Here is a 25,464-nt window from a genome sequence, read left to right as displayed (position 1 = left end):
CCTTAAGAATGATTCATGTGCTGGGAAGAAAAATGTGTGTTCTACACCCCTTCAATGAAATGTTCTTAAATATTCATTAGGCCTGTTTGGTCTATAGTACAGATTTTTTTTTTTCTTTTCTTTTTCCTTTTTTTTTATTTTTTTGAGATGGAGTCTCACTCTGTCGCCCAAGCTGGAGTGAGTGCAGTGGCACGATCCCAACTCACTGCAGCCTCTGCCTCCTGGGTTCAAGTGATTCTCCTGCCTTGGCTTCCCAAACTGCTGGAATTACAGGCACGTGCCACCACACCCAGCTAGCTTCGTATTTTTAGTAGAAATGGGGTTTCACCATGTTGGCCAGGCTGGTCTCAAACTCCTGACCTCAGGTGATCGCCCGCCTTGGCCTCCCAAAGTACTGGGATTACAGGCATGAGCCACTGCACCTGGCCTGTAGTGCAAATTAAGTCTGATGTTTCCTCGTGGATTTTCTGTCTGGATGATCTGTCCAGTGCTGAAAGTGGGGTTTTGAAGTCTCCAGCTGTTATTATATTGGGGTCTGTCTCTCCCTTTAGCTTTAATGATATTTGCTTTATATATCTTGGTGCTCCAGTGTTTGGTACATATATAATTATACTTGTTATGTTCTTTTGCTGAATTGAACCCTTTATCATTATAATGACCTTCTTTGTCTCTTAAAAATTTTTTTTTCTTGAAGTCTGTTTTGTGTGATATAAATATAGCTGTTTCTGTTCCTTTTGGTTTCCATTTGCATGTAATATCTTTTTCCATTCCTTTATTTTCAGTTTGTGTCTTTATAGGTGAGATGTGTCTCTTGTAAGCAACAGATTATTGCGTCTTGTTTCTTTATCCATTCAGCCACTGTTTGTCTTTTGACTGGAGAGTGTAGTTCATTTACATTCAATGTTATGGATGAGTAAGGATTTACACCTGCCATGTTGTTATTTGTTTTCTGGTTGTTTTGTGGTCTTCTCTTCCATAGTGTCTTCCTTTTAATGAAGGTGATTTTCTCTGGTGTTATGTTTTCTTTTCTTGCTTTTTATTTTTTGCTTATTTATTATATGTTTGTAGATTGGAGGTTACCATGAGGCTTGCAAATAGTATCTTACGGTAGCAAATCAACACTGATTGCATAAACAAGCCAACAAAAAGAAAACTAATAAAAACACAGTACTTTAGGCCGGGCGCGATGGCTCACGCCTGTAATCCCAGCACTTTGGGAGGCTGGGGCGGGCGGATCATGAGGGCAGGAGATCGAGACCATCCTGGCTAACACGGTGAAGCCCCGTCTCTACTAAAAATACAAAAAATTAGCCGGGCGTGGTGGCAGGCGCCTGTAGTCCCAGCTACTTGGGAGGCTGAGGCAGGAGAATGGCGTGAACCCCGGAGGCAGAGCTTGCAGTGAGCAGAGATCACGCCACTGCACTCCAGCCTGGGTGACAGAGCGAGACTCTGTCTCAAAACAAACAAACAAACAAAAACTCAATACTTTAACACTGTGTCCTCACTTTGTAACTTTTTACTGTTTCCCTGTGTATATTATTGTATTGTCTCTGTTGAAAAGGTATACTCATTATTTTTGGTTTATCTTTTCACCTTTCTATTAATACTTAAGATAGGAGTAGTTTACACAGCACAATTACAGTGTTATAGTATTCCGTGTTTGTCTTTGTACTACTTACTGTCACCAGTGAGCCTTGCACCTGCAGATGATTTCTTCTTGCTCATTAATCTCCTTTTCTTTCCGAGTGAAGAACCTCCCTGTCGCATTTCTTGTAGGACAGGTCTGGTGTTGATGAAATTCATCAACTTTTGTTTGTCTGGGAAAATCTTTAATTATCCTTCATGTTTGAAGGATATTTTTGCTTCATATGCTATTCTAGAGTAAAAAAGTTTTTTGCCAGCACTTTAAATATGTCATGCTACTCTCTCCTGGCCTGTAAGGTTTCCATTGAAAAGTCTACTGCTAGATGTTTTGGAGCTCCATTGTATTGTTTCTTTTCTTGTGCTGCTTTTAGAATCCTTTCTTTATCCTTGATCTTTGGGAATTTGATTATTAAACTAATAATGGGTTAAATCTACTTGGTATTCTATAACCTTCTTTTACTTGAAGTTTTGTATCTTTCTCTCAGTTTCAGAAATTTTCTGTTACTATCCTTTCGAATAAACTTTCTGTTTCTTTCTACCTTACTCTTAGATTTGCTATTGAGGCCGTTTTCTAGATCTTACAGGGATGCTTCATTCTTTTTTATTCTTTTTTCTTCTCTGTTTTTAAACAGGGCTCATAAGTCTCAGGAATTCTTTCTTCTGCTTGATCAGTTCTGCTGTTAAGAGACTCTGATACGTTCTTTAAATGTCAAGTGCATTTTTCAACTCTAGAATTTCTGCTTGGTTTTTAAAAATTATTTCTTTGTTAAATTCATCTGATAGGATTCTGAATTTCTTCTCTGTTATCTTGTATTTCTTTGAGTTTCCTCAGAGCAGCTATTTTGAATTCTGTGTCTGAAAGGTCACATATCTCCATTTCTCCGATTTGCCCCTGGTGCCTTATTTAGTTCTTTTGATGAGGTTATGTTTTCTTCAATGGTCTTGATGCTAGTGGATATTTGTGATTATCTAGGCATTGAAGAATTAGATATTTATTGTAGGCTTCACAGTCTGGGCTTGTTTGTACTCATCCTTCTTGAGAAGGCTATCCAAGTATTCAAACCTACTTAGTTGTTATGATCTAGGTTTTTGGTCCCTACAGCTGTATCTGCATTAGAGGGCACCCCAAGACTAGTAATGCTGTAGTTCTTGGACACTTATAGAGATACCAGCTTGGTGGTTGATATGGTTAGGCTTTGTGTCCCCACCCAAATCTCATCTTGAATTGTAATCCCCATAATCCCCACGTGTCAAGGGAGAGACCAGGTGGAGGTAAATGGATCATGGGAGTGGTTTCCCCCATGCTGTTCTGGTGATAGTGATTGCATTACATGAGATCTGATGGTTTTGTAAGTGTTTGGTAATTCCTCCTGTGTTCATTCTCCTCCCTGCTGCCTTGTGAAGAAAGTGCCTTGCTTTCCCTTCACCTTCCACCATGATTGTAAGTTTCCTGAGGCCTCCCCAGCCATGTAGAACTGTGAGTCAATTAAACCTCTTTCCTTTCTAGATTACCCAGTCTCAGGCAGTTCTTTATAGCAGTGTGAGAATGGACTAATACTGTGGTCTTGGATAACATCTGGAAGAATTCTCTGGATTACCAGGTAGAGACTCTTGTTTTCTTCCCTTACTTTCTCCAAAATGAGTGCAGTCTCTCTCTCTCTCTCTGGCTAAGCTGCCTGCAGCTTGGAGAGGGGTGATGCTAAGCTGCCTGCAGCTTGGAGAGGGGTGATACAAGCACTCTCTGTCGGCGCCGTCGTTGGGACTGTACTTCGTCAGATCTGAAGCCAGCAAAGCACCGTGTCTTGCCCATGTCCTGCTGTAACTATTACCTGGCTGCAACCTGTGTTCTCTTAAGGCACTCAGGCTATAGTCATTATTTCAAGAGTGGCTGAAGCTAGTCATTCTTGTGTATTTCCCTTCGGGGTGGTGAATTCCTCTGGGCTCCGGGCTCCGGACAGGTTCAGAGTGCCTGGAAGTCAGGGCCTGCAATCGGAAACCTTAGAAATTTCCCTGGCGCTGTATTCAACTATGTTTAAGCTGGTACTGAAATCAAAAGACACAGTCCTTCCCACCCATCCCTTTCCTCTCCCCAGGCAGTGGAGTCACCCCCTGTGTCCACCTCCACACAGGCCCACAGGGAGTACTGCCACAATGTTGTCACTGTTCACTTAAGGCCCAAGGGCTCAGCTTTTCATGAATGTCGCCATTCCTGGGGCCCACCCTTCAGGGCAGTGAGTTCCCTTCTGGCTTAGGGTAGTTCCAGAGGTGCCGTCCAGTGTTCTCTGGAATCAGGGACCCTACGAACCCACTTGGTGCTCCTCCCAACTATGTTTGAGGTGGTACCTAATCTGCAAGACAAAATCCCCTTTATTTTTCCCTCCCCTTTTCTCAAGCAGAAGGAGTCTTTCCTCGTAGCCACCGCAGCTGTGAATATGCCGGGCCACACCTGAAGTCTGCATGTCTGAGTCTTAGCTGAGGCCCACAGTGTGTGTTACTTGGTTGCTGCTGGTGATTATTCAGGGTCTAAGGGCTCTTTAGTCAGCAAGTGGTGAATTCTTCCAGGACCTGATCCTTCCCTTCAGGTTCCTTCTGGCCCAGGGTGTGTCTAAAAATATCATCCGGGAGTTAGAGCCTAGAATGGGGACCTCACGACTCTGCCTGATGCCTTATTCAACTGTGGCTGAGGTGGTATTTATGTTGCAAAACAAAGTCCTGTTTATCCTTTCCTCTCCTCTTCTCAAGGAGAAGGAAGGAATCTCTTTTGGAGCTGGGAGCCTTCCTGCCTTTGATTGGGGGATGTGTGACACAAGCGCTCCCTTAGCCGCATTGGCTGGTGTCTCACTAGGTCATGTACCTCCAAGTCCACTGGCTCTGAGCCCAGCCCAGCACTACAACTAGCCTAGGAGTTACAGTCCTTGTGACCTAGCCTGCCTTTTACTGTTATTTAGGACCCCAGAGCACTTTAGCCTGTGGTGGCGAGGCTTGCAGAAACTCCAGTTCCAACCTCCAGGCTGCGTGATTGTCCTGTCCCTGGGGCTGGTCTAAATGCTCCATTCATTGGCGTTGGCTGCGTTCTGCCGGGATTGGCAGCACTGCGTTCCGGCTTGTAGTCCCACAGTTGCTGTGCTCTTTCCCCATGTGCAGCGCAGATTCTTCCTCTGTGCCCTGTGGTTGCTACGAGCGCATGGGGGAGGGCTGGGGTCAGCAATTCAAGACTGTCTTTTCTATCCTCTTCACTGCCTCTTTCAGCAATATGAAGGTACTGTGATTGCTCACATGATTTTTGGTTCTTATGAAGGTGCTTTTTGTGTAGGTGGTTGTCAGATTTGGTGTTCCTGCAGGGAGGACAATCGGTGGAGGCTTCTATTTGGCCATATTGCTCTGCCTCCCATTCCAGCTTGTTTCTATTTTTAATTTTTGTTGCAATGGAGTCTTGTTATGTTCCCTAGGCTGTTCTCGAACTCTTTGCCTCGAGTGATCCTCCCATCTTGGCTTCCCAAAGTGTTAGGATTGCAGGCATGAGCCACTTTGCCTGGCCCTGAATAATATTTAAATAAATCACAAGGACTTGAAACTACAAAATGTATACTTAGAGCCAAAGTCACCTTACTTGTAAGAACTGGAAATGGGGATAATGCTCTCTATGGATATGCAGCCTACTCTTTTACTAACCTTTCTGGACTAGATCTTTGAAGTGCGTCTTAGCTTTCCTCCTTTCCTGAAGAGAGCAGAGATAGTGCTGCTTTAACTGTGGTCATACATGTATGAGGAATAACTTTAGTGTGAGCTGTTGGTTTTAAAGAGTCATATATTATTCTATGCACTTCTGTAAGTTCATTTTATAATGAGCAGATTGGTCAACTGACATATTTTTGATTATTTGTAATACATGTGTTGCTTGGAATAATACTGTTAATTTCCAGAAATATAAGTGAACCTTAGCTTTTCTGTTGGTGGCTTTTAAACTTTTTATGATGGGAAAATGTGTGAATTTTCTCCTGGGAAAGTATAGACTGGAGACTTAGATACCAGTAGATGAATTGAGGAATTTCTGTGTAGCAGTTTAATATAGAAAAGAGTTAGCTGTCCATGAGGAAGGGCTTTAAGAACAACAATAACTACCAAAAAAAAAAAAAAAGAAGAAGAAAAAGAAAAGAATTAGCTGTTAGATAGCTGTGGCTTGAGAATTGGCAAGTCAGAGACAGAACTGTTGCTTTATTGACAACATACTTTTCACACTAATGGAAGTATTAAAAGTATATAGCCTACATTATTGTGGCTGGGCACAGTGGCTCACACCTGTAATCCCAGCACTTTGGGAGGCTGAGGTCAGGAGTTCGAGATCAGGCTGTCCAACATGGCGAAACCCCGTCTCTGCTAAAAATAGAAAAATCAACTGAGCATGGTGGCACATGCCTGTAGTCCCAGCTACTCAGAGGGCTAAGGCGCAAGAATTGCTCGAACCTGGGAAGTACAGGTTACAGTGAGCTGACATCATGCCATTGCACTCCAGCCTGCGTGATGGAGTGAGACTCTTGTCTCCAAAACAAAGCCAGTAAATAGTCTAGATTACTGACATCTAATTTCATGAAATACTTGACATTCTATTCAAGTGTATAGAAAATTTAATTTTGGGCCTGGCGCGGTGGCTCACGCCTGTAATCCCAGCACTTTGGGAGGCAGAGGCGGGCGGATCATGAGGTCAGGAGATCGAGACCATCCTGGCTAACACAGTGAAACCCCGCCTCTACTAAAAATACAAAAAATTAGCCAGGCGTGGTGGCGGGCGCCTGTAGTCCCAGCTACTCGGGAGGCTGAGGCAGGAGAATGGTGTGAACCCGGGAGGCGGAGCTTGCAGTGAGCCGAGATCCCGCCGACAGAGGGAGACTCCGTCTCAAAAAAAAAAAAAAAAAAGAAAATTTAATTTTGGTAATGTTACATTTTAAAGGCAGTAGTATCCAGGATATAGGTATGGGCCAAGGGTTCATGATGAAGTTGCTAAGAGCAACTGCAACAAAAGCAAAAATTGACAAATGGGATCTAATTAAAGAGTTTCTGCACAATCAAAGAAACTGTCAGCAGAGTAAACAGACAACCTATAGAACGGGAGAAAATATTTGCAAACTATTCATCTGATAATGCTCTTATATCCAGAATTTATAAGGAACTTAAATTATAAAGAAAAACACAACCCCATTAAAAAGCAGGCAAAGGACATGAACAGACATTTCTCAAAAGAAGACATACATGTGGCTAACACTCATATAAAAAAAGCTCAACATCACTGATCATTGGAGAAGTGCAAATCAAAACCACAATGAGATACCATCTCACATCAGCTGGGTGAGATACCATTGCTGGGTATATAACCATAGGAATATAGTTCTATTATAAAGACATATGTATGTGTATGTTCATTGCAGCACTATTCACAACAGCAAAGACATGGAATCAGCCTAAATGCCCATCAGTGGTAGACTGGATAAAGAAAATGCATACGTACATATACACTATGGAATACTATGCAGCCATAAAAAAGAATGAGATCATGTCCTTTGCAGGAACATGGATGGAGCTGGAGGCCATTATCCTTAGCAGACTAACACAGGAACAGAAAACCAAATACCACATGTTCTCACTTATAAGTGGGGGAGCTAAATGATGAGAACACATGGACACATACAGGGGAACCACACATACTGTGGCTTATTGGAGTGTGGAGGGTAGGAGGAGGGAGAGGATCAGAAAAAATAACTAATGGATAGTAGGTGTAATATCTGGGTGATGAAATAATCTGTATAACAAATCCCTGTGACACCCGTTTACCTATGTAACAAACCTCCACATCCTGCACATGCACCCCTGAACCTAAAAGTGAAAAAAAAGTTGAAAAGCAAAAAAGAGAAAAATGTTCTGCTTTTCTCTTTGGAATATAATGATGTTTTTTAACAACTCTATTAAGGAATAATTGACATAAACTGCATAGTTACAGCATACAATTTGATAACTTTTGAGATCCACACATCTCCATGAAATCGCTACAAATAATTTAGTGGATATAACAATCATGCTTTAAAAGTTTTTCTTTGCCACTTTGTAATTTCTGTTTCTCTCCCTTCTTCCCTCATTCCTAGTCTGTCGCGAATCTGCTATCATTATTGGTTTGTTTGCATTTTCTAGAATTGTATGTAAATGGACTTTTGTGGTCTAGTTTCTTCAGTGTTATTTTGAGGTCCAATTATATTGCATGTTTCAGTCCTTCATTCCCTTTTTATTGCTCAATACGATTGCCTTGTATGGATTTATCACAAGTTTTAAAATCCATCTACCTGTGGATGGTTATATTAGCTATCTACTGCTGTATAACAGATTATTTGAAAACTTAGTGGCATGAAACAACATGCATGTATTATCTTACAGTTTCTGGGCCAGGAATTTGGGAGTGGCTTAGTTGGGTGACTCTGACTCAGGAATTTCATGAGATTGCCTCAGTCTCTGGTCCTCTGACCAAGGACCTCTTTGCAGGGATGCTTGAGTGTCCTTATGACATGAAATCTGGTTACTGCTAAAACAAGTGATCCAAGAGCAGCATGGGCAAACAGGAAGCTCCAATGCCTTTTTTTTTTTTTTTTTTTTTTTTTAAAAGACAGAGTCTCACTCTGTCATCCAGGCTGGAGTGAATGGCATGACCTTGGCTCATTGCAACTTCCGCCTCCCAGGTTGAAGCGATTCTTGTGCCTCAGCCTCCTGAGTAGCTAGGATTACAGATGTGCGCCACCACACCCAGCTAATTTTTGTATTTTTAGTAGAGTTGGGGTTTCACCATGTTGGCCAGGCTGGTCTGGAACTCCTGACCTCAAGTGATCTGCCAGCCTCAGCCTCCCAAAGTGCTGAGACACTGCATCTGGCTGGAAGCTTCAATGCCTTTTATAACCTGGTCTCAGCAGTCACACATTGTTACCTTCTTCATGATACTGTTTGCTAGAAGTAAGTCACTCCATCTAGCCCACACTCAAAGAGCAAAGAATTGGGGCTGCTTTTGAAGAAAGCAGTGTTAAAGAATTTGTTGTCATATTTTAAAGCTACCGCAATGGACTTTGGGGTTGTTTTTAGGTTTTGGCTATTACAAATAAAAATGCTTATTAAAATACATGTAAAAATCTGTGTAGGCATATAGTTTTATTTCTTTATGTGAATAGCCAGGTGTAAAACGGCTAGTTTGTAAGATAGTGTTATGCTTAAATGTTTACTATTTTTAAAGTGAAGACTGTAAGCCATTGCTAAGAGAAAATAAGGAAATATTTAATTTCTTTTATTAATGTTTATATTAATTTTTAATACAGTCACGCATCATTTAACAACAGTGAAACATTGTGAGAAATGTGTTGTTAGGTGATTTCTTCATTGTGTGAGTATCATAGAATGTACTTATCACAAACCTAGGCAGTGTAGCCTCCTACACACCTAGGCTACGTGGTGTAGTCTATTGCTTTTACGCTGCAAACCTATACAGCATGTTTCTGTAATGAATACGTTAGGCATTTGTAACATAATGGTAGATATTTGTGTATTTAAACATAGAAAAAGTACAGTACAGATACAGTACTATAATTTTATGGGACCACCGTTATATGTGCAGCCTGTCTTTGACCAAAATGTCTTTATGCGGCACATGACTGTTTTACATTTCTTTAAAGTGTTAATATCTGTAAAGAAATTAAAACCTACACAAATGTTGTTTTGCGAAGTGGATTGTGCTATTTTACATCAGCAGTGTACAAGAGTGCAGGGGTTCCACATGCTCAGCAACACTTGGCATAGTCACTTTCTAAAATTGTTTATGGTTTTAATTTGCATTTCCTTATTAATAAGTAATGATGTTGAGCATTTTGTTTCTTTGCCATCTATGGATCTTCTTTGGTGAAGTGTCATCTTTTGTTCATTAAAAAAATGGATTTAGGCCGGGCATGGTGGCTCACGCCTGTAATCCCAGCACTTTGGGAGGCCGATGCGGGCGGATCACGGGTCAGGAGATCCAGACCATCCTGCCTAACACAGTGAAACCCTGTGTCTACTAAAAATACAAAAAATTAGCTGGGCGTGGTGGTGGGGGGCGCCTGTGGTCCCAGCTACTCGGGAGGCTGAAGCAGGAGAATGGCGTGATCCTGGGAGGCAGAGCTTGCAGTGAGCTGAGATCGCACCACTGCACTCCAGGGTGACAGAGCAAGACTCCGTCACACACACACACACACACACACACACACACACACACACACACACACACACACACGAAAAAGAAAAAAAATGGATTTATCGGCCTGGCGTGGTGACTCACGCCTGTAATCCCAGCCCTTTGGAAGGCTGAGGCGGGCGGATCACTTGAGGTCAGGAGTTCATGACCATCCTGGGCAACATGGCGAAACTCTGTCTCTACTAAAAGTACAAAAATTAACTGGCATGGTGGCATGCCCCTGTAATCCCAGCTGCTTGGGAGGCTGAGGCAGGAGAATCACTTGAACCTGGGAGGCGGAGGTTGCAGTGAGCCGAGATCACACCACTGCACTCCAGCCTGGGCGACAGAGCAAGACCCTGTCCCAAAAAAAAAAAAAAAAAAAAGGATTTATCTTCATATTTACTGAGTTGTTATGTGTTTTGCAGATATTTTCTTCCATGCTTTGGCTTGCCTTTTTCATTTTTGTAGCAGTGTTTTTTAAAGATCAAACTTTTTTTTTATGAAGTCAGTTTATTGATTTTGTTCTTTTGTAGTTTTCTTTTGTGTTCTGTTAGGAAATGTTTGCTTAACCCTATTCAGTAAGATTTTTTTCAATGTTTTCTTGTAGAAGTTTAGGTCTATGATCTATTTCAAGTTAAATTTTATAAATGTTCTGTGGTAAGGGTTGAAGTTCTTTTTCCTCTCTATTATTATTAAATTCTTTGCATGTGGCTCTCCAGCTTGCTCTGTACATTTTCCCATCTTTATTGGCACCTTTTGTAAAAAAAAAAATGAATAAAAGCTGACCATATGCGTGGGTAATTTCTGCTTTATTGATCTTTTTGCTTGTCTTTTTTCTTTTTTTTTTTTTTCCTGAGACAGTCTTGCTTTGCTTTCTGGGCTAGAGTGCAGTGAAATGAAAATGACTCACTGCAGCCTCCACCTCCTGGGCTCAAGTAATCCTCCTGCCTTAGCCTCCTGAGTAGCTGGGACCACAGGCACATGCTACACGCCTGGCTAATTTTTTGAATTTTTGTCGAGATGGGGGGGTCTCACTTTGTTGCCAAGGCTGGTCTCCAACTCCTGGGCTCAAGTGATCCTCTCAAACTGTTGGGATTACAGACATGAGCCACTGTACCCAGACTTTACCTGTCTTTATACAGTACCATACTTCATTGATTACTGTAGCTTTCATAGTAAGTCTTGAAATCAGGTAGTATGAGTATTCTAACTCTTTTCCTCTTTTTCAAAGTTATTTTGGCTATTCTAGGTCCTTTATGTTTTCATGTAACTTTTAGAATCAACTTTTCAGTTTCTACTGAGATTTGGAGTGGAATTGCGTTGAGTGTATAGATCAATTTGAGGTGAATCAACATTTTGCTAATAATAAGTCTTCTAATCTGAATAGTATATGTGTTACTCAAAGTAGAGGGCCATGATTCTGTCTATTTGTGTGTGTATGATTTGCTCACTTTATTTGACAATCAGTGGTTCTTGTCCACACTGACTTTCGACAGATTTTTGAAAGTGGTGACAGGCACATAGGTAATCAATGTATAGAGCTTGTTTGGTGAATGTTCAGCCTCATCATGTTTTCTGGAAAACCACATATGGATACCTATGAGATATTGCTTGTTCCTTTGTTCCAGACAGCTTTGTTTTGCCTGGTGTCAATGCGCACATCTAGAATTCCCATCTCCTTCATGGCAAATTTCTGGATCTCTTTGAGTACCTGAGGGCCATGCTTCTTGAAGCCCACTCCATGGATGTGCTTCTGAATGTTGCTGGTGTACCCTCAGGTCACCTTATGGATGGCAGAATGATTCTTGAAGCCCACTCCATTCGTGTGCTTCTGAACGTTGCTGGTGTACCCTCGGGTCACCTTATCGATGGCAGGATGTTTCTTCTTGCCGCCCATCTTTGTGGAGCCATTCTGCTGGACCCAAATTAGAAAAGAAGAGCATGAAAGATTGTCTCCATTTGTTTTTTTTTTTTTAATTTCTCTGAGCATGTTTTGTAGTCATCACTGTGCAAGTCTTGCATATTTTTTGTCAAATTCATCCTTAAGCATTTCCTATTTGTTATTATAAATGGCTTTTTTTGTTTGTTTGTTTTCAGATGGAGTTTCGCTCCTGTTGCTCAGGCTGGAGGGGCAATGGCGTGATCTCGGTTCACTGCAAGCTCTGCCTCCCGGGTTCAAGCGATTCTCCTGCCTCAGCCTCCCAAGTAGCTGGGATTACAGGGATGTGCCACCACGCCCGGCTGATTTTATATTTTTAGTAGAGACGGGGTTTCTCCCTGTTGGTCAGGCTGGTCTCAAACTCCCGACCTCAGGTGATCTGCCCGCTTTGGCCTCCCAAAGTGCTGGGATTACAGGCGTGAGCCACAGCGCCTGGCCAGTATTTTTTTTTAATGTTCAGTTTCTATTTGTTCATTGCTGGTCTTAGAAATACAACTGATTTTTGTATTTTGACTTTGTTTCTACAGCCTTCTTAAACTCACTTATTAATTTTAGCAGGTTTTTTTTGCAGGTTCCATAGTGTTATCTATAGAGCTGATCACATCATCTGTGGATAAAGACAATTTTATATTCTTCCTTTCTAATCTGTATGCTTTTTATTTCTTGTATGATTGCATTGCTAGAATTTCTAGTGTAATGTTGAATAGAAGTGATGAGTAGGCATTCCTGGCCTTGGTCCTGATCTGAGGGTGAAAGTAGCCTTTTGCCACTAGCCAGGATGTTAGATACAGATTTTTCATATGTCCCCTTTATTACGCCAAGGAAGGTACCTTATATGTCTATATTCCTGAGAGTTTTTAAAAATCAGGAAGGGAAGATTTTTGTTGCAGTGCTTTTTTGTGTCTGTCATACAGTTTGTTTTTTAAGTCTGTTAACATGGTGAATTATGTTGATTTTTTTGAATGTTAAATCCATCTTTCATTCCTGGAATATATCCCAGTCGGTCATGATGTATTTTCCTTCCTATGTATTATTATGTCATTACTATATATTGCTAAGAATTTTGGCATCTGTATTCATGAGGGATATTGCTTCGTAACTTTCTTTTCTTACAGCGTCTTTGGTTTTGTTCTTCCGTTTTCTCAGAGAATAGATTTTCCGATAGATTTTTTTTTTTTTTTTTTTTCTTGAGACGGAGTCTCGCTCTGTCACCCAGGCTGGAGTGCAGTGGCGCGATCTCGGCTCACTGCAAGCTCCGCCTCCCGGGTTCCCGCCATTCTCCTGCCTCAGCCTCCCGAGTAGCTGGGACTACAGGCGCCCGTCACCACGCCCGGCTAATTTTTTGTATTTTTAGTAGAGACGGGGTTTCATCGTGTTAGCCAGGATGGTCTCGATCTCCTGACCTCGTGATCCGCCCGCCTCGGCCTCCCAAAGTGCTGGGATTACAGGCGTGAGCCACCGCGCCCGGCCTAGATTTTTTTTTTGAAGAGTTTGTGTAGAAGTACTGTTCTTTCTACCTTAAATGTTTGGTAGAATTCAGCAATGAAGATGTGAAGACATCTTTGTGGAGTTTTTCACATTTTTTCTTTTTATTTATTTTTAATTTTTAATGTATTTTCTTTGTAGGATGTGTTTTCCTTTTTATTTTTTAAGGTATGTGTGCCATTTCTTTCTGATATTTTATAATTAGAAGTTGAAACAGCTTTACAGTTGACATCCATATACTCACCCCAAAGGCATATTATGCTGCATTTGCTTTATCACATATCTATTCATTTATCCTTCCCTCTATCCATGCCTCAATATTATTAATGCATTTAAAAATAATTTATAGACAAAAGAACATTTCTTTCTCAAATACATTCCCGGGTTTAGGTTTTTTTTTTTTTTACAGGTTTTCTTTTTTCTTTTCTTTTCTTCTTTTCTTTCGAGATAGGATCTTACTCTGTTGCTCGGGCTAGAGTGCAGTGCAGTGGCGTGATCACAGCTCACTGCAACCTTGAACTCCTGGGCTCAAGTGATTCTCTTGCCTTAGCCTCTTGAATAGCTAGGACTACAAGTGTGTGCCACCATGCTTGGCTCATTTAAAAATGTATATATAGAGAGAGATGGGTCTTGCCATGTTGCCCAGGCTAATCTTGAACTCCTGGCCTCATGGGATCCTCCAACCTTGGGCTCCCAAAGTAATGGGATTATAGGGATAAGCCACCATGCCTGGCCCTGATTTTATTTCTTGAGGTCAAGTTTAAATACAGTTAAATGCAAAAACCCTATTTGTATGTTTAAGTTAATTTTGGCAAGCCCATCCACTTATGTAAGTCAAATCCTTTTTAAGATATGGATCATTACCGTTATCCAGAAAGTTCTCCTGTACCACTTCTCAGACAGTCCCAACCCACACCTCCAAAGGCAAGTCCTGTTCTGATTTTCTTCCATAAAGTAGTTATGCTTTTTCTAGAACTTGATATAAATGGAATCATATTGCATGTATGTGTGTCTGTGTGTGTATGTGTGACTTCTTTTGCTTGGAATAACATTTTTGAGATCGGTATTGTTCCCTGTTTCAGTAGTTCTCTCTTTTTAATACTTTGTAGTGTAACTTAATATAATGTCATATTGTTGCTTGATGCCCTACTATATGGTCAATTTTCTTAAATGTTGTTAGTGTTCCTGAGAAGATTGGATGTTCTCTTTTCGTTGGTTTTATGTTTCTCTGTCCTTTCAATCAACCTGTTAATATGCTATTTGTTTCTTCTTAATTCATTTAAAAATCTATTGTTTAATATTTACACTGTCATTCTTCATACTTTAAAGTTATTTTAAAATTTAAATATAACAAAATTGATTTTTTTTGTGGCATATAACTTCATGGGTTTTGACAGATGCATACAGTTGGGTCTCCACACCAAAATCAAGATGCACAACAGTTCCATCAACTCCCCAGAAGCCCTCATGTTGCCCCATTATTAACCCTTCCATCCTCCTCCTATCAGTGGAAATCGCTGATTTTTCATCCCGGGACTCAGTCTTGCACTTTCCTGAATGCCCAACAAATTTTGTTTCACTTAGCAAAATGCATTGAGATTCACCTGTGTTGTTGCATGTATTAATAATCATTCTTTTTTATTGCTGTTTGAATGTATCATAGTTTGTTTCTATATTCACTGGTTGAAAGACATTTGGGTATTTTCTATATTTTGGCAATTAGGAATGAAACTGCTATAAACATTGGAGTACAGGTTTTTGTGTGAACATAAGTTTTAATTTCATTTGGCCACATACCTAGGATTGGGATTGTTATATTTCATGTTCATGTAATTTTAACTTTATATGATATGGAAGGTTTTAAACTATAGACTCTGTCTTTAAAGCTGTGTTCAGGGTATCAGTTTCTTCTTGATTGAGCCTTGATTGAGTTTTTGTCTTTCACAAAATTTGTCCATTTCATCTGTTGAATTTGCAGGCCTACAGTTGTTTCTTAGCTTCACAGATTACCTTTTTAATATATATACAATCAATGATAAAGACGCGTCTCTCCTTCTTAATGTTTGAAATTTGCGTCTTCTTTCTGATCACTGTGGTTAGAGGTTTATCAATTTTACAATATTCGCTAAGAACCAAATTTTTTGATTCTTTGATTTTTCTCTATTAACTTTCTATTTTCTGTTTAGTTGACTTCTACTCTAATCTTTATTATTTTCTTTCTTCTGCTTACTTTGGGTTTAGTACTTTGAGTTGAACATAATACAGACAAAATTTAATTTCTCTCTGGAAGTAAATTGACAGATTTTGAAAAGTCCAGATTCCTGGGGAATGTGTGTATGTAGTATTCAGGAGAAAACAGAAGACAGAGCTTCAGAGATAATGAAATTGTGGTATTGTTTTCAATTAGTAAAAGAATGGAGGATTTTCTTTTGGATATTGATATTTCTGCCTGTTCATCTAACTTTATTTCAAACTCTGAATGAAGTATATCTGTAAATTATTAAAGGTGGAATCCCCATGATAAGCATTTTGATGTTTATCATACACAGAGCCATCTGTGTTAAATATATGGCATCATTTAAGTTGGGCAAAATACTATCTGGAGGAATAAAATTTTACTCTTGTCTCTACTGTTAGCAGTTATTTAACCTAAAGGATGATATAATGTTTATTTGAATTTAAAATATTCATTTAAGTCCCCACATCTTCCCCAATGAGTAACCTCTACCTCAACTAAGGTATATGGCGTTTCTGGAGCTGTTTTCATTTGGTATGCTGTGATATATTGGAGTAAATAATTTCTGTAATGTATGGAGTGGAATTTGTATTACTGTTTTAGGTTGTCTTCCAAAGCCTGAATTTGAATTAAGGAACTATGTTGCTCCATTGTTTGAGCATTCTATTTAAATATTAAAGCAGATTTGTTTTCTTCTGTAAATAGAAGTAATTTTATTTCTGAGAGATGAAATTGGCTTAATCTGTTTTGGGTTCTATTTTTAAATGGTTATTTCTTTTGTAGTCTTCAAGAAGAGATATAGACGGTATTAGAATTGAAGAACTGATGGAGGGATGTGGTATTTATAGCACGATAAGAAAATTATTTTGTTTACTTTTCTAATCACTTAATATTACATTTTATTTTTTAGATCCTGTTTGACCAAACTCAGAGATCAATTAAGGCACAGCTTCAGAACTTTGTTAAAGAGTAAGTCAATTGCAGTGAAGAGGAAAGAAAATTAACTAGTTAATGATCAATCTGAGAATTCGTATCTTTTGGAAGAAGTTATATACCATGAATTATTGAAAATATTGACATTTTGTTTGCTTTGTGAAATGCATGCTGCATTTCTTCCTAAATTACTCTATAAGTAAATTAGACTTGATGTCTTTCAGTGAATCACTTATTCCACAAATACGTGTTCTGGAAGATACTTGGCTAGGATACGTAGCTATAGGTTTAAAAAATATTTTTAATGTAAATAATCTAATTGTTCTTTCACCATCAAAGCAAACCCCAAAAGTGGTTGAAATACTATTAGTTATTGTAGTTGAAACTGTGTTTTCCATTGTTTCAATGTGGTATTTTCTTTGAAGAGAAGATAATGGAATATACGAGAATGAGCCATGAAAGTACATGATTTTTGGGCCGGGGCGCAGTGGCTCACGCCTGTAATCCCAGCACTTTGGGAGACTGAGGCGGGTGGATCACCTGAGGTCAGGAGGCGAGACCAGCCTGGCCAAGATGGAGAAACCTCGTCTCTACTAAAAATACAAAATTAGCAGGGCGGGGTGGCGCATGCCTGTAATCCCAGCTACTCGGGAGACTGAGGCAGGAGAATCGCTTGAACCTGGGAGGTGGAGGTTGCAGTGAGCTGAGATCGCGCCATCGCACTCCAGCCTGGGCAACAAGAGTGAAACTCAAAAAAAAAAAAAAAGTACATGATTTTTGTGACTTACGAGTATTTTGTGTCACCTCACATTTTCTTTGTGAAATAAAATAGAACTAGAAATTTTAAAAATCAGAAATTTCCATATTAGGAAAGTTTTTCTTTTTCACATTAATAATACAGGTTTTTCTCTTTTGATTCCTGGCTGGGAATATATAAAATTAAAGTTTATTATAATAGAGCTGTACAGTGGTGTTAGATCACATTAAGATAGTATACTGTTTTAATAGGTTAGAATTTGTTGTTCTGGAGGTTATGTACTACAGTTTCTTTTCTTTGGTTTTTTTCTTTTTTAAATATAGAGACAGGGTCTGACTCTGTTACCCAGGCTGGAGTACAGTGGCTTGATCATAACTCACTGTAACCTCGAATTCCTGGGCTGAAGTGATCCTCCCACCTCAGCCTCCTGAGTAGTTAGGACTGCAGGCATGGACCACCACTTCTGGCTAATTTATCTTTTATTTTTTATTATTTGTAGAGGCAAGTCTCACTATGTTGCTGAGGCTAGTCTCAAACTCCTGGCCTCAAAGCAGTTTTCTTACCTTAACCTCCCAAAGCACTGGGATTACAGGCACCCAACCAGATTCTTTATAAATTACTTTGTGATGAACACTCAGAATGTCTTCATAGAATGCACACATAACAGTTTATGGCATCTTTCAAATAGTTGAATGTCTTTCTTACATATACTTTATTATGGTTTTTATAAAATCATTTGTCTTCAAGTTATTTTACCTAGCTCCCTAGTAGAAAAATAAAAGCAAAGGGATGTTATGTGACTAAGATCATTAATGAACCAAGTGTTTCAGATTTTCAGACTATTAAAAGGGATACTGTTATTCTTTGCTGATGTAACGATTCTTTCAGAAATTGATGTGTTCCAGCCTGGGCAATAATGTGAGACCACAGAAATAAAAAATAAAAATTAGCCTTGTGTGGTGGCATGTGCCTGTCGTCCCAGCTGCTTGAAAGGCATGAGGTGTGATGATCGCTTGAGCCCAGGACTTTAAGGCTGCAGTGAGCTATGATCATGCCACAGCATGAGAAATGAATGTTGTTTCTTAGAGTGTGGTCTGTAGACCACCCATGGTAGTAAAATCAAGGACGTGTCTTAAAAAATACTCCTCAGATTTCTAGGATTTTTCTCGAGGGCTAAAGAATCATAATCTCTCGGAAAGGGCTCTGGAATTTGCATTTTTAACCAGTGCCCTATAGTGATTCTTATGTATACTACCGTTTAAAACTCATTTGGTTAAATAATGGTACATGTCCCTGAATTTGTCTTTAGAAAAACAATTAACTTTATGTTTCTGTAATGTTAATTAGATAATTTATTGTCATCTCAAGTTATGTAGATTTAAATAATGAAATTTTAGCTGACTTTATCAGGATTTATACAAAATTGAGAAACAATACATATTTTAGTTTGAAGAGTGAATGTGTTTCAATGTGAGGTGAAACAAAAAATGGAGGAACATAGGAATTCAATTCTAAATGTTATTTTGCTAAATTTTTTTTTTGAGACGGAGTCTTGCTCTGTCGCCAGGCTGGAGTATAGTGGTGTGATCTCAACTCACTGCAAACTCCGCCTCCCATATTCAAGTGATTGTCCTGCCTCAGCCTCCTGAGTAACTGGGACTACAGGCACATGCCACCATGACCAGCTAATTTTTTTGTATTTTTAGTAGAGATGGGGTTTCACCATGTTGGCCAGGATGGTCTCGATCTCTTGACCTCATGATCCACCCACGTCGGCCTCCCAAAGTGCTGGGATTACAGGTGTGAGCCACCGCGCCCAGCCTGCTAAAGTTTTTTAATGAAGCAAGTTATAAAAGTTTCACTAAGTTTTTCTTTTTTTAGAGATCTTAGAAAATTCAAAGATGCCAAGAAGCAATTCGAAAAAGTCAGTGAAGAAAAAGAAAATGCATTAGTAAAAAATGCCCAAGTACAAAGAAACAAACAACATGAAGTTGAAGAAGCCACCAACATTCTGACAGCAACAAGAAAATGTTTTCGACACATAGCCCTCGATTATGTGCTTCAGGTATATAGTTTCTTACTGTGTATGTTTTCAGACAGTGCTTACTTAAACAGGTTGTTACTTTTGAGTGATCACCCTAAGGAAGAATAAATACTTTTACTCTGAACTTAAAGTTAAAACATAATCTTAGGTGGAAAATTTCCATCTGTGTAGCTATTAGTGTACCTATGTGTGTATGGATATATATTCCTTTGGTTCTGAGTTCTGCCTCTTTTCTCTTAACATTATATTTCCCATTTTAAAATGTTAAAAAGCATTTTTAGTTGCTATATGTTATTCTCTGGAGTTGTTATGTCAATTTAAGTATCTTTTATTATACCGTTTTATTATTTCAATAAGTTTAGGGGTACAAGTGGGTTTTTGGTCACATGGTGAATTGCATAGTGGTGAAGTGTGGGCTTTTATTGTATCTGTCACTCCAGTAGTATACATTATACCCAACAGGAAATTTTTCATCCATCACCTCCCTCCCACCTTCCCCCCTTTCCGAGTCTCCAGTGCACATTACACCACTCTGTATGCCCCTGAGAACTATAACTTAGCTCCTACTTATAGGTGACAACACACGGCATTTGGTTTTCTGTTCCTGTGTTACTTCCTTTAGGATAAGGGCCCCTAGTTCCTTCTAAGTTGCTGTAACAGACATTTGTGGTGTTCAAGTTTTTGAACACCACAAATAGGGAAAATATAATTTTCAATAATTGTGAGTGATAATAACATCTTTACACTTCTTATTTCTTTAGATTAGATTCTTAGAGGTACTAAGGTTCACCATATTGCCAAATGAAAAATCTTTCTAGAAGTAGTGTTATCATATTTTTGCTTTAGGTGCTGCTTTTAAAAACTAGAAATCTGGGCCAGGCGCGGTGGCTCACGCCTGTCATCCCAGCACTTTGGGAGGCCGAGACGGGTGGATCACAAGTCAGGAGATTGAGACCATCCTGGCTAACACGGTGAAACCCCGTCTCTACTAAAAATACAAAAAATTAGCTGGGCGTGGTGGCGGGCGCCTGCAGTCCCAGCTACTCGGGAGGCTGAGGCAGGAGAATGGCGTGAACCCAGGAGGCGGAGCTTGCAGTGAGCCGAGATCACACCACTGCACTCCAGCCTGGGTGACAGAGCGAGACTCCGTCTCAAAAAAAAAAAACCACACACACACACACAATAAAACAAACAAACGAAAAAAACCAAAAACTAGAAATCTGTATTTGGTAAGTTGCTTGGTGTTGGTGATCTTCCAGTCTAATTTATAGCTGAAAGTGATAGGTCTCCAAAGGTATTTGAGACATGAGAAATGAAGGCATATTATATTGCGTGTTTCTATATATCATGGAATTTAAAGCCTAAAAAAACTTTAATGCTTAGGGAATTACCTTATATAAATCTCCTTTTACAAAACAATAGTGGTTGTCCTCAGAGATTGTTTACTTCACAATGATCACAGAATATTTCTTAAGAAAAAATACAAGTAACCAAATAGAAATTAGTGATTAAAAATTACTTAGGCAACTTGGCAAAACAATAGAAAATTAACTTTAAGTTTTTTTTCTATTAAGTTCCTGTTCAGTGAGTGGGAAGTTAAATTTTTAAGATGAATAGACTGTACTTTTGGAGGAAAGGATACTGGACTGGAGTAGTGTATTTCCTGGGTCCTGTTACCTACCTCACATTATACCATTTTCTGCTGTAGTGTGCCCACACTACAGGGTACTCACCCTGCCTAACCCACTGAAGTGGCTCATGCAGAGGTTTTATTCACTAGACGTATTTGAGTTTTTAACCAACTTGACTATTCTGTTTTACTGCAGTGGTGGACCACACTCTCCTTCTTGAAACATTCTTTTATCTTGATTTATCTGAAACTGCTTTTAGGTCTTTCCCAACTTCTATTTCTTTTCCAGTTCTGTCTTGGGCTTCACTCCTTTGTCTGCCTTTTCACTCTCCTTTTTAGGGTTTCATCTTTGGTTTTATTCTTTTCTTTTCTTACTTTATTGTTTTCTGTCAGTCTCATCATGCCCCTTGCTTGAATCACCACCTGTTATTATAGGTAGATGACCAAATGTTTTTTCCCCAGAGGTACTTTGTTCTCATTGTATTCAAAACTGAAATCTCTTATCTTCCAAAATGGCTTCTCTTTCCCTTTTGCCCTTATCTAATTGAATGGTGTCACTTTTTTACTCTCATAGAAGTTCGAAATGAGAGAATTATATCAGATATTCTCATCATTGTAAGCCAGTATATCTAGTTGCCAAAATGTCTTGAAAATTCCTCCTGTGTACCTCTTAAATTGGTTCTTTCTTCACCTTTGCTGCAGCCCTAAGTCTTACTGTTTCTTGTCTGGAGTATTAAAGTCTTCTCATGAAATTGGTCTGCCTTGCATTGCTTTTACCTGCCCTGTCACTAATTCACTCTCTGTTTTGTGATCCGGGTTACTCAGACTTCTCCAGGCTAGAAGGAATAATTTTTGCCTCTGCCTTCTCTGTGTTGCCGTATTTTTGTACACATTGCAGTTAGACTACTTACGCGTTTATTGTAAATATTTATTTATATATTTTTTCTATTTCTAGATTGTATCCCTAGCCTCTAGTCCAGTGGTTAGAAAATAGATATGTAGTAAATGTTTTTTGAGAGAGTGAACGGCTTAATGTTACAAATTTTATACTGGGAGGATTAGCTAAAATTTTCATTATTTTTAAACTTACACATTATTTTCTTGGGTGTCCATATGTAAGTTAGGAATCCTCACACTGCCTCCTCATGCCCACCACCCCCAACAAATAACTATTAGTTTGTTTGATTTTTCTGATGGGAATTATTGTATCATTTTATGGCCTTTATTTCATTTATGTCTACTTTAGAGAATAGTAAGTAATAGATATCCAAATGTATAAAGTTTGTCTTGCTTAACTACTCTAAATATTTGAGTTTACTTTTTCCCTCCAATAATTTAAATGCTATATAATTTAAATATTATATAATATAAAAATCCTATTTTATATAGCATTTTATTTTTATATATAACATTTAAATTTAAAAATTTTATATAGCACTTAATTTTTTCAAATAGAAAAAAGGACATATAAAACAGGCATTTTAACATTATTCAGTGTTTGAGTAGTAGGCTATTTGCAGCTTCTTCTTTACTTAGAGCATTTGAAAGTGAATATTGTAGTTCTCTAAACTGAATAGGCTTTGAAATACATGCAGAAGAAACTAGTCTTTTGTTTCTGTTTTTGTTTTTTTGAGAAGGAGTCTTGCTGTGTCGCCCAGGCTGGAGTGCAGTGGTGCAATCCCAGCTCACTGCAACCTCCGCCTCCAGGGTTTAAGTGATTCTCCTGCCTCAGCCTCCCGAGTAGCTGGGATTACAGGCACCCACCACCATGCCTGGCTAATTTTTGTATTTTTAGTAGAGATGGGGTTTCACCATGTTGGCCAGGCTGATCTCAAACTCCTAATCTCAAGCGATCTGCCCACCTCAGCCTCCCAAAGTGCAAGGATTACAGGCGTGAGCCACCTCACCCAGCCAGAAACTAGTCTTATGGTTAAGTAAAGTTACTTAGATTTTTCTTGTTCTGTTTTTTTTTTAAATTTAGTGCTTTAAAATTATTTGATAAAATACAGAATTCAGTGGGAAGGACATATTAAAAAGATATTGTATAATCTTTTGACAGTATTGGCAAAGAGTGAATGATTTTTTTAAACATTTCATTAAGCTGATAGATAATAACAGACAAAAATAAAATGTTTGTTGTGAATTTCTGGAGTTGGGAGAGATCCTCTAAAAGGCAAATCTTTTAATTTATTGATCTTTCAGTAAATTTAGTCTAATTAAAACATTTACTTAAAATCTGGCCGGGTGCAGGGGCTCATTCCTGTAATCCCAGCGCTTTGAGAGGCCAAGGCAGGAGGATTGCTTGAAGCGAGGAGTTTGAGACCAGACTGTGCAACACAGTGAGAACCTATCTCTACAAAAAGTGAAAAAAATTAGCCAGGTCTGGTGGTGTGCACCTGTAGTCCCAGCTACCCAGCTACTCGGGAAGCTGAGATGGGAACATTGCTGGGGGCTAAGGTAGGAGGATTGCGTGCCCAGGAGTTCGAGGCTGCAGTGAGATCTGATCATGCCACTGCACTCCGGCCAGAGTGGGCAACAGAGTGCGACTCTGTCTCTAAAAACAAAACCTGTTAATTTATTTAAGAAATATTTATTGAGTGCTTAGTGTGTGCCACTACAGCTGGGAATAAGGCAAAGACCCTGGTCTCACTAGAATTTACACTTCGGTTAGGGAGAAGACACAAATCAGAAAATATAAGGTAGTTATAAATGTTCTGAGTAAAATAAATGAGGTTGATGTACTAGACAGTGCGTAAGAAGCTACCATAGACCTTTGTGAGGAGATGGTATTTAAGTAGAGACCTGATTGGTAGGAGATAGCCTGATACCCATCTGGGCGGAACATCATGGCGTGTGCACAGAACAGCCAGTGCAAAGGCATTGAGGTGGGAGTGGCCCCAGGCTCAGGTTGAGGTGGGAGTGGCCCCGGGCTCAGGTTGAGGTGGGAGTGGCCCCGGGCTCAGGTTGAGGTGGGAGTGGCCCCGGGCTCAGGTTGAGGTGGGAGTGGCCCCGGGCTCAGGTCGGAGTACAGAAAGTGGGAAGGTAATAGAAAACTAGGTCGAAGAGGTAAGGTAGGTAGGGGCCACATCACACTGGGCCTTGCCGGCCATGGTAGGAAGTTGGAGGGTGTTAAGGTAGAGGTAACATGATCTTATTTATAATTTTTTAAGATGGGCCTGGCGCAGTGGCTCACGCCTGTAGTTCCAGCACTTTGGGAGGCCAAGGCGGGTGGATCACCTGAGGTCAGGAGTTAAGACCAGCCTGACCAACATGGAGAAACCCCGGCTCTACTAAATAGAAAAAATTAGCCGAGCCTGGTGGCACATGCCGGTAATCCCAGCTACTCGGGAGGCTGAGGCAGGAGAATTTCTTAAACCCAGAAGGCAGAGGTTGCAGTGAGCTGAGATTGTGCCATTGCACTGCAGCCTGCGCAATAAGAGCAAAACTCTGTGTCAAAAAAAAAAAAAAAAAAAAAAAAAAGATGACTGGTTGCCTTGTGTATAATGGATTGTAGGGAGTCAAGAATGGAAGCAGAGAAGAGACTAATTCATAGCCTATTGCAGCAGTCTGGAAAAGACATGATGGTGGTAGTGGTAAAGTGCTGAGAATTTACATTTAGGTTGTATGTGAAACTTTGATGAGCAATTAGATAAAGAGGGTGGGAAAAAGATGGAATTCCCAGAGCGTCAGATGTCAAAATAGTTCCATCACTCTAATATCGGTTAAATAACCAGTTTTTCTTTTAGCTCAGAAATGTACGAGAATTTCACTGGAATGTTTGTCTTAACTGTGTTTTGCAAAAGGATAGTTGAAGGATGAAAAAGCTTGAGCTTTGTTTTTATTTGCTTTTTCGAAAAGTATTAAACCATTAAAATAAGCTTTACAATATTGCATTATGGATTAGCTTTAAAATAATGCATGGGTGATTAACCACGTGTGTTTTCCCTCAGATTAATGTTCTTCAATCAAAAAGGAGATCAGAAATCCTAAAATCAGTAAGATATTAATTGAAATTATGTTTTAAATATTTTAATATGAAACTAAATGTACGTATTTAGGTGTTGAAAGAGCATCTGCTATATACATGATAAGGTTTATAATTGCTCTTCTTTTTGATCTTCATTTGTGTTTCTTATGTGGCACTGGACTTCTTTTTGTCTCCTTCATGTTACAGTTGTTTGTGTGTCTCATCTGTTGATACACTGTGAGGTCCATAAAGGTAGACTCTATACTGTTATGTTTTTGTTTTCTTTTATCCTCATATGTTGCTTTACATGCACTAGATGCCCAGTACCATTTGGTGAATAACTAAAAATGTTTGGTATAAAAACCTGTGAGAATATTTCAGAATTTGTTTTGAAAGTTATGAACATAAAAAACTGTTACACTTAGGTTTTTAATTTTTTCTCACTTGTTTTGCTTTAAAATTTTTTTCCCAGCCTCTTTCAACATATTTACATTTTTCTCTATAATTTTTGGCATTATTTGGACTTCAAGAATATTTGAGATTGAGGATTTATATGAATAGTATCATTTGGAGAATTTTTCCCTTAAAGTTGATGG

The 25,464-nt window shown here is 39.3% G+C and overlaps 1 protein-coding gene across 12 annotated transcripts in view; it reads left to right on the top strand.

Annotated features, from left to right (window-relative positions):
- Positions 1-25,464, top strand: part of ACAP2 (ArfGAP with coiled-coil, ankyrin repeat and PH domains 2) — a 172,935-nt gene that overhangs the window by 86,072 nt on the left and 61,399 nt on the right. For 11 of the 12 annotated variants that reach the window (XR_010111487.1, XR_010111485.1, XR_010111486.1 and 8 more), the window contains 3 exons: positions 16,448-16,506; positions 19,109-19,292; positions 24,852-24,896. Coding sequence is in view for 8 of the 12 variants with exons in the window: in XM_034957933.3 (XP_034813824.1) it covers positions 16,448-16,506; positions 19,109-19,292; positions 24,852-24,896 (288 nt within the window). In the remaining 4 variants the exon portion in view is untranslated. Of the gene's footprint in view, positions 1-4,315; positions 4,904-16,447; positions 16,507-19,108; positions 19,293-24,851; positions 24,897-25,464 lie in introns of those variants that run through there. The other variant, XR_010111488.1, reaches the window with a different exon arrangement.

The sequence above is a fragment of the Pan paniscus genome, chromosome 2, assembly GCF_029289425.2.
Source record: "Pan paniscus chromosome 2, NHGRI_mPanPan1-v2.0_pri, whole genome shotgun sequence".
NCBI classification, from domain to species: domain Eukaryota; kingdom Metazoa; phylum Chordata; class Mammalia; order Primates; family Hominidae; genus Pan; species Pan paniscus.
Note: the sequence above shows the minus strand (reverse complement) of the source record. Positions and strands in the feature narration are given on the sequence as shown.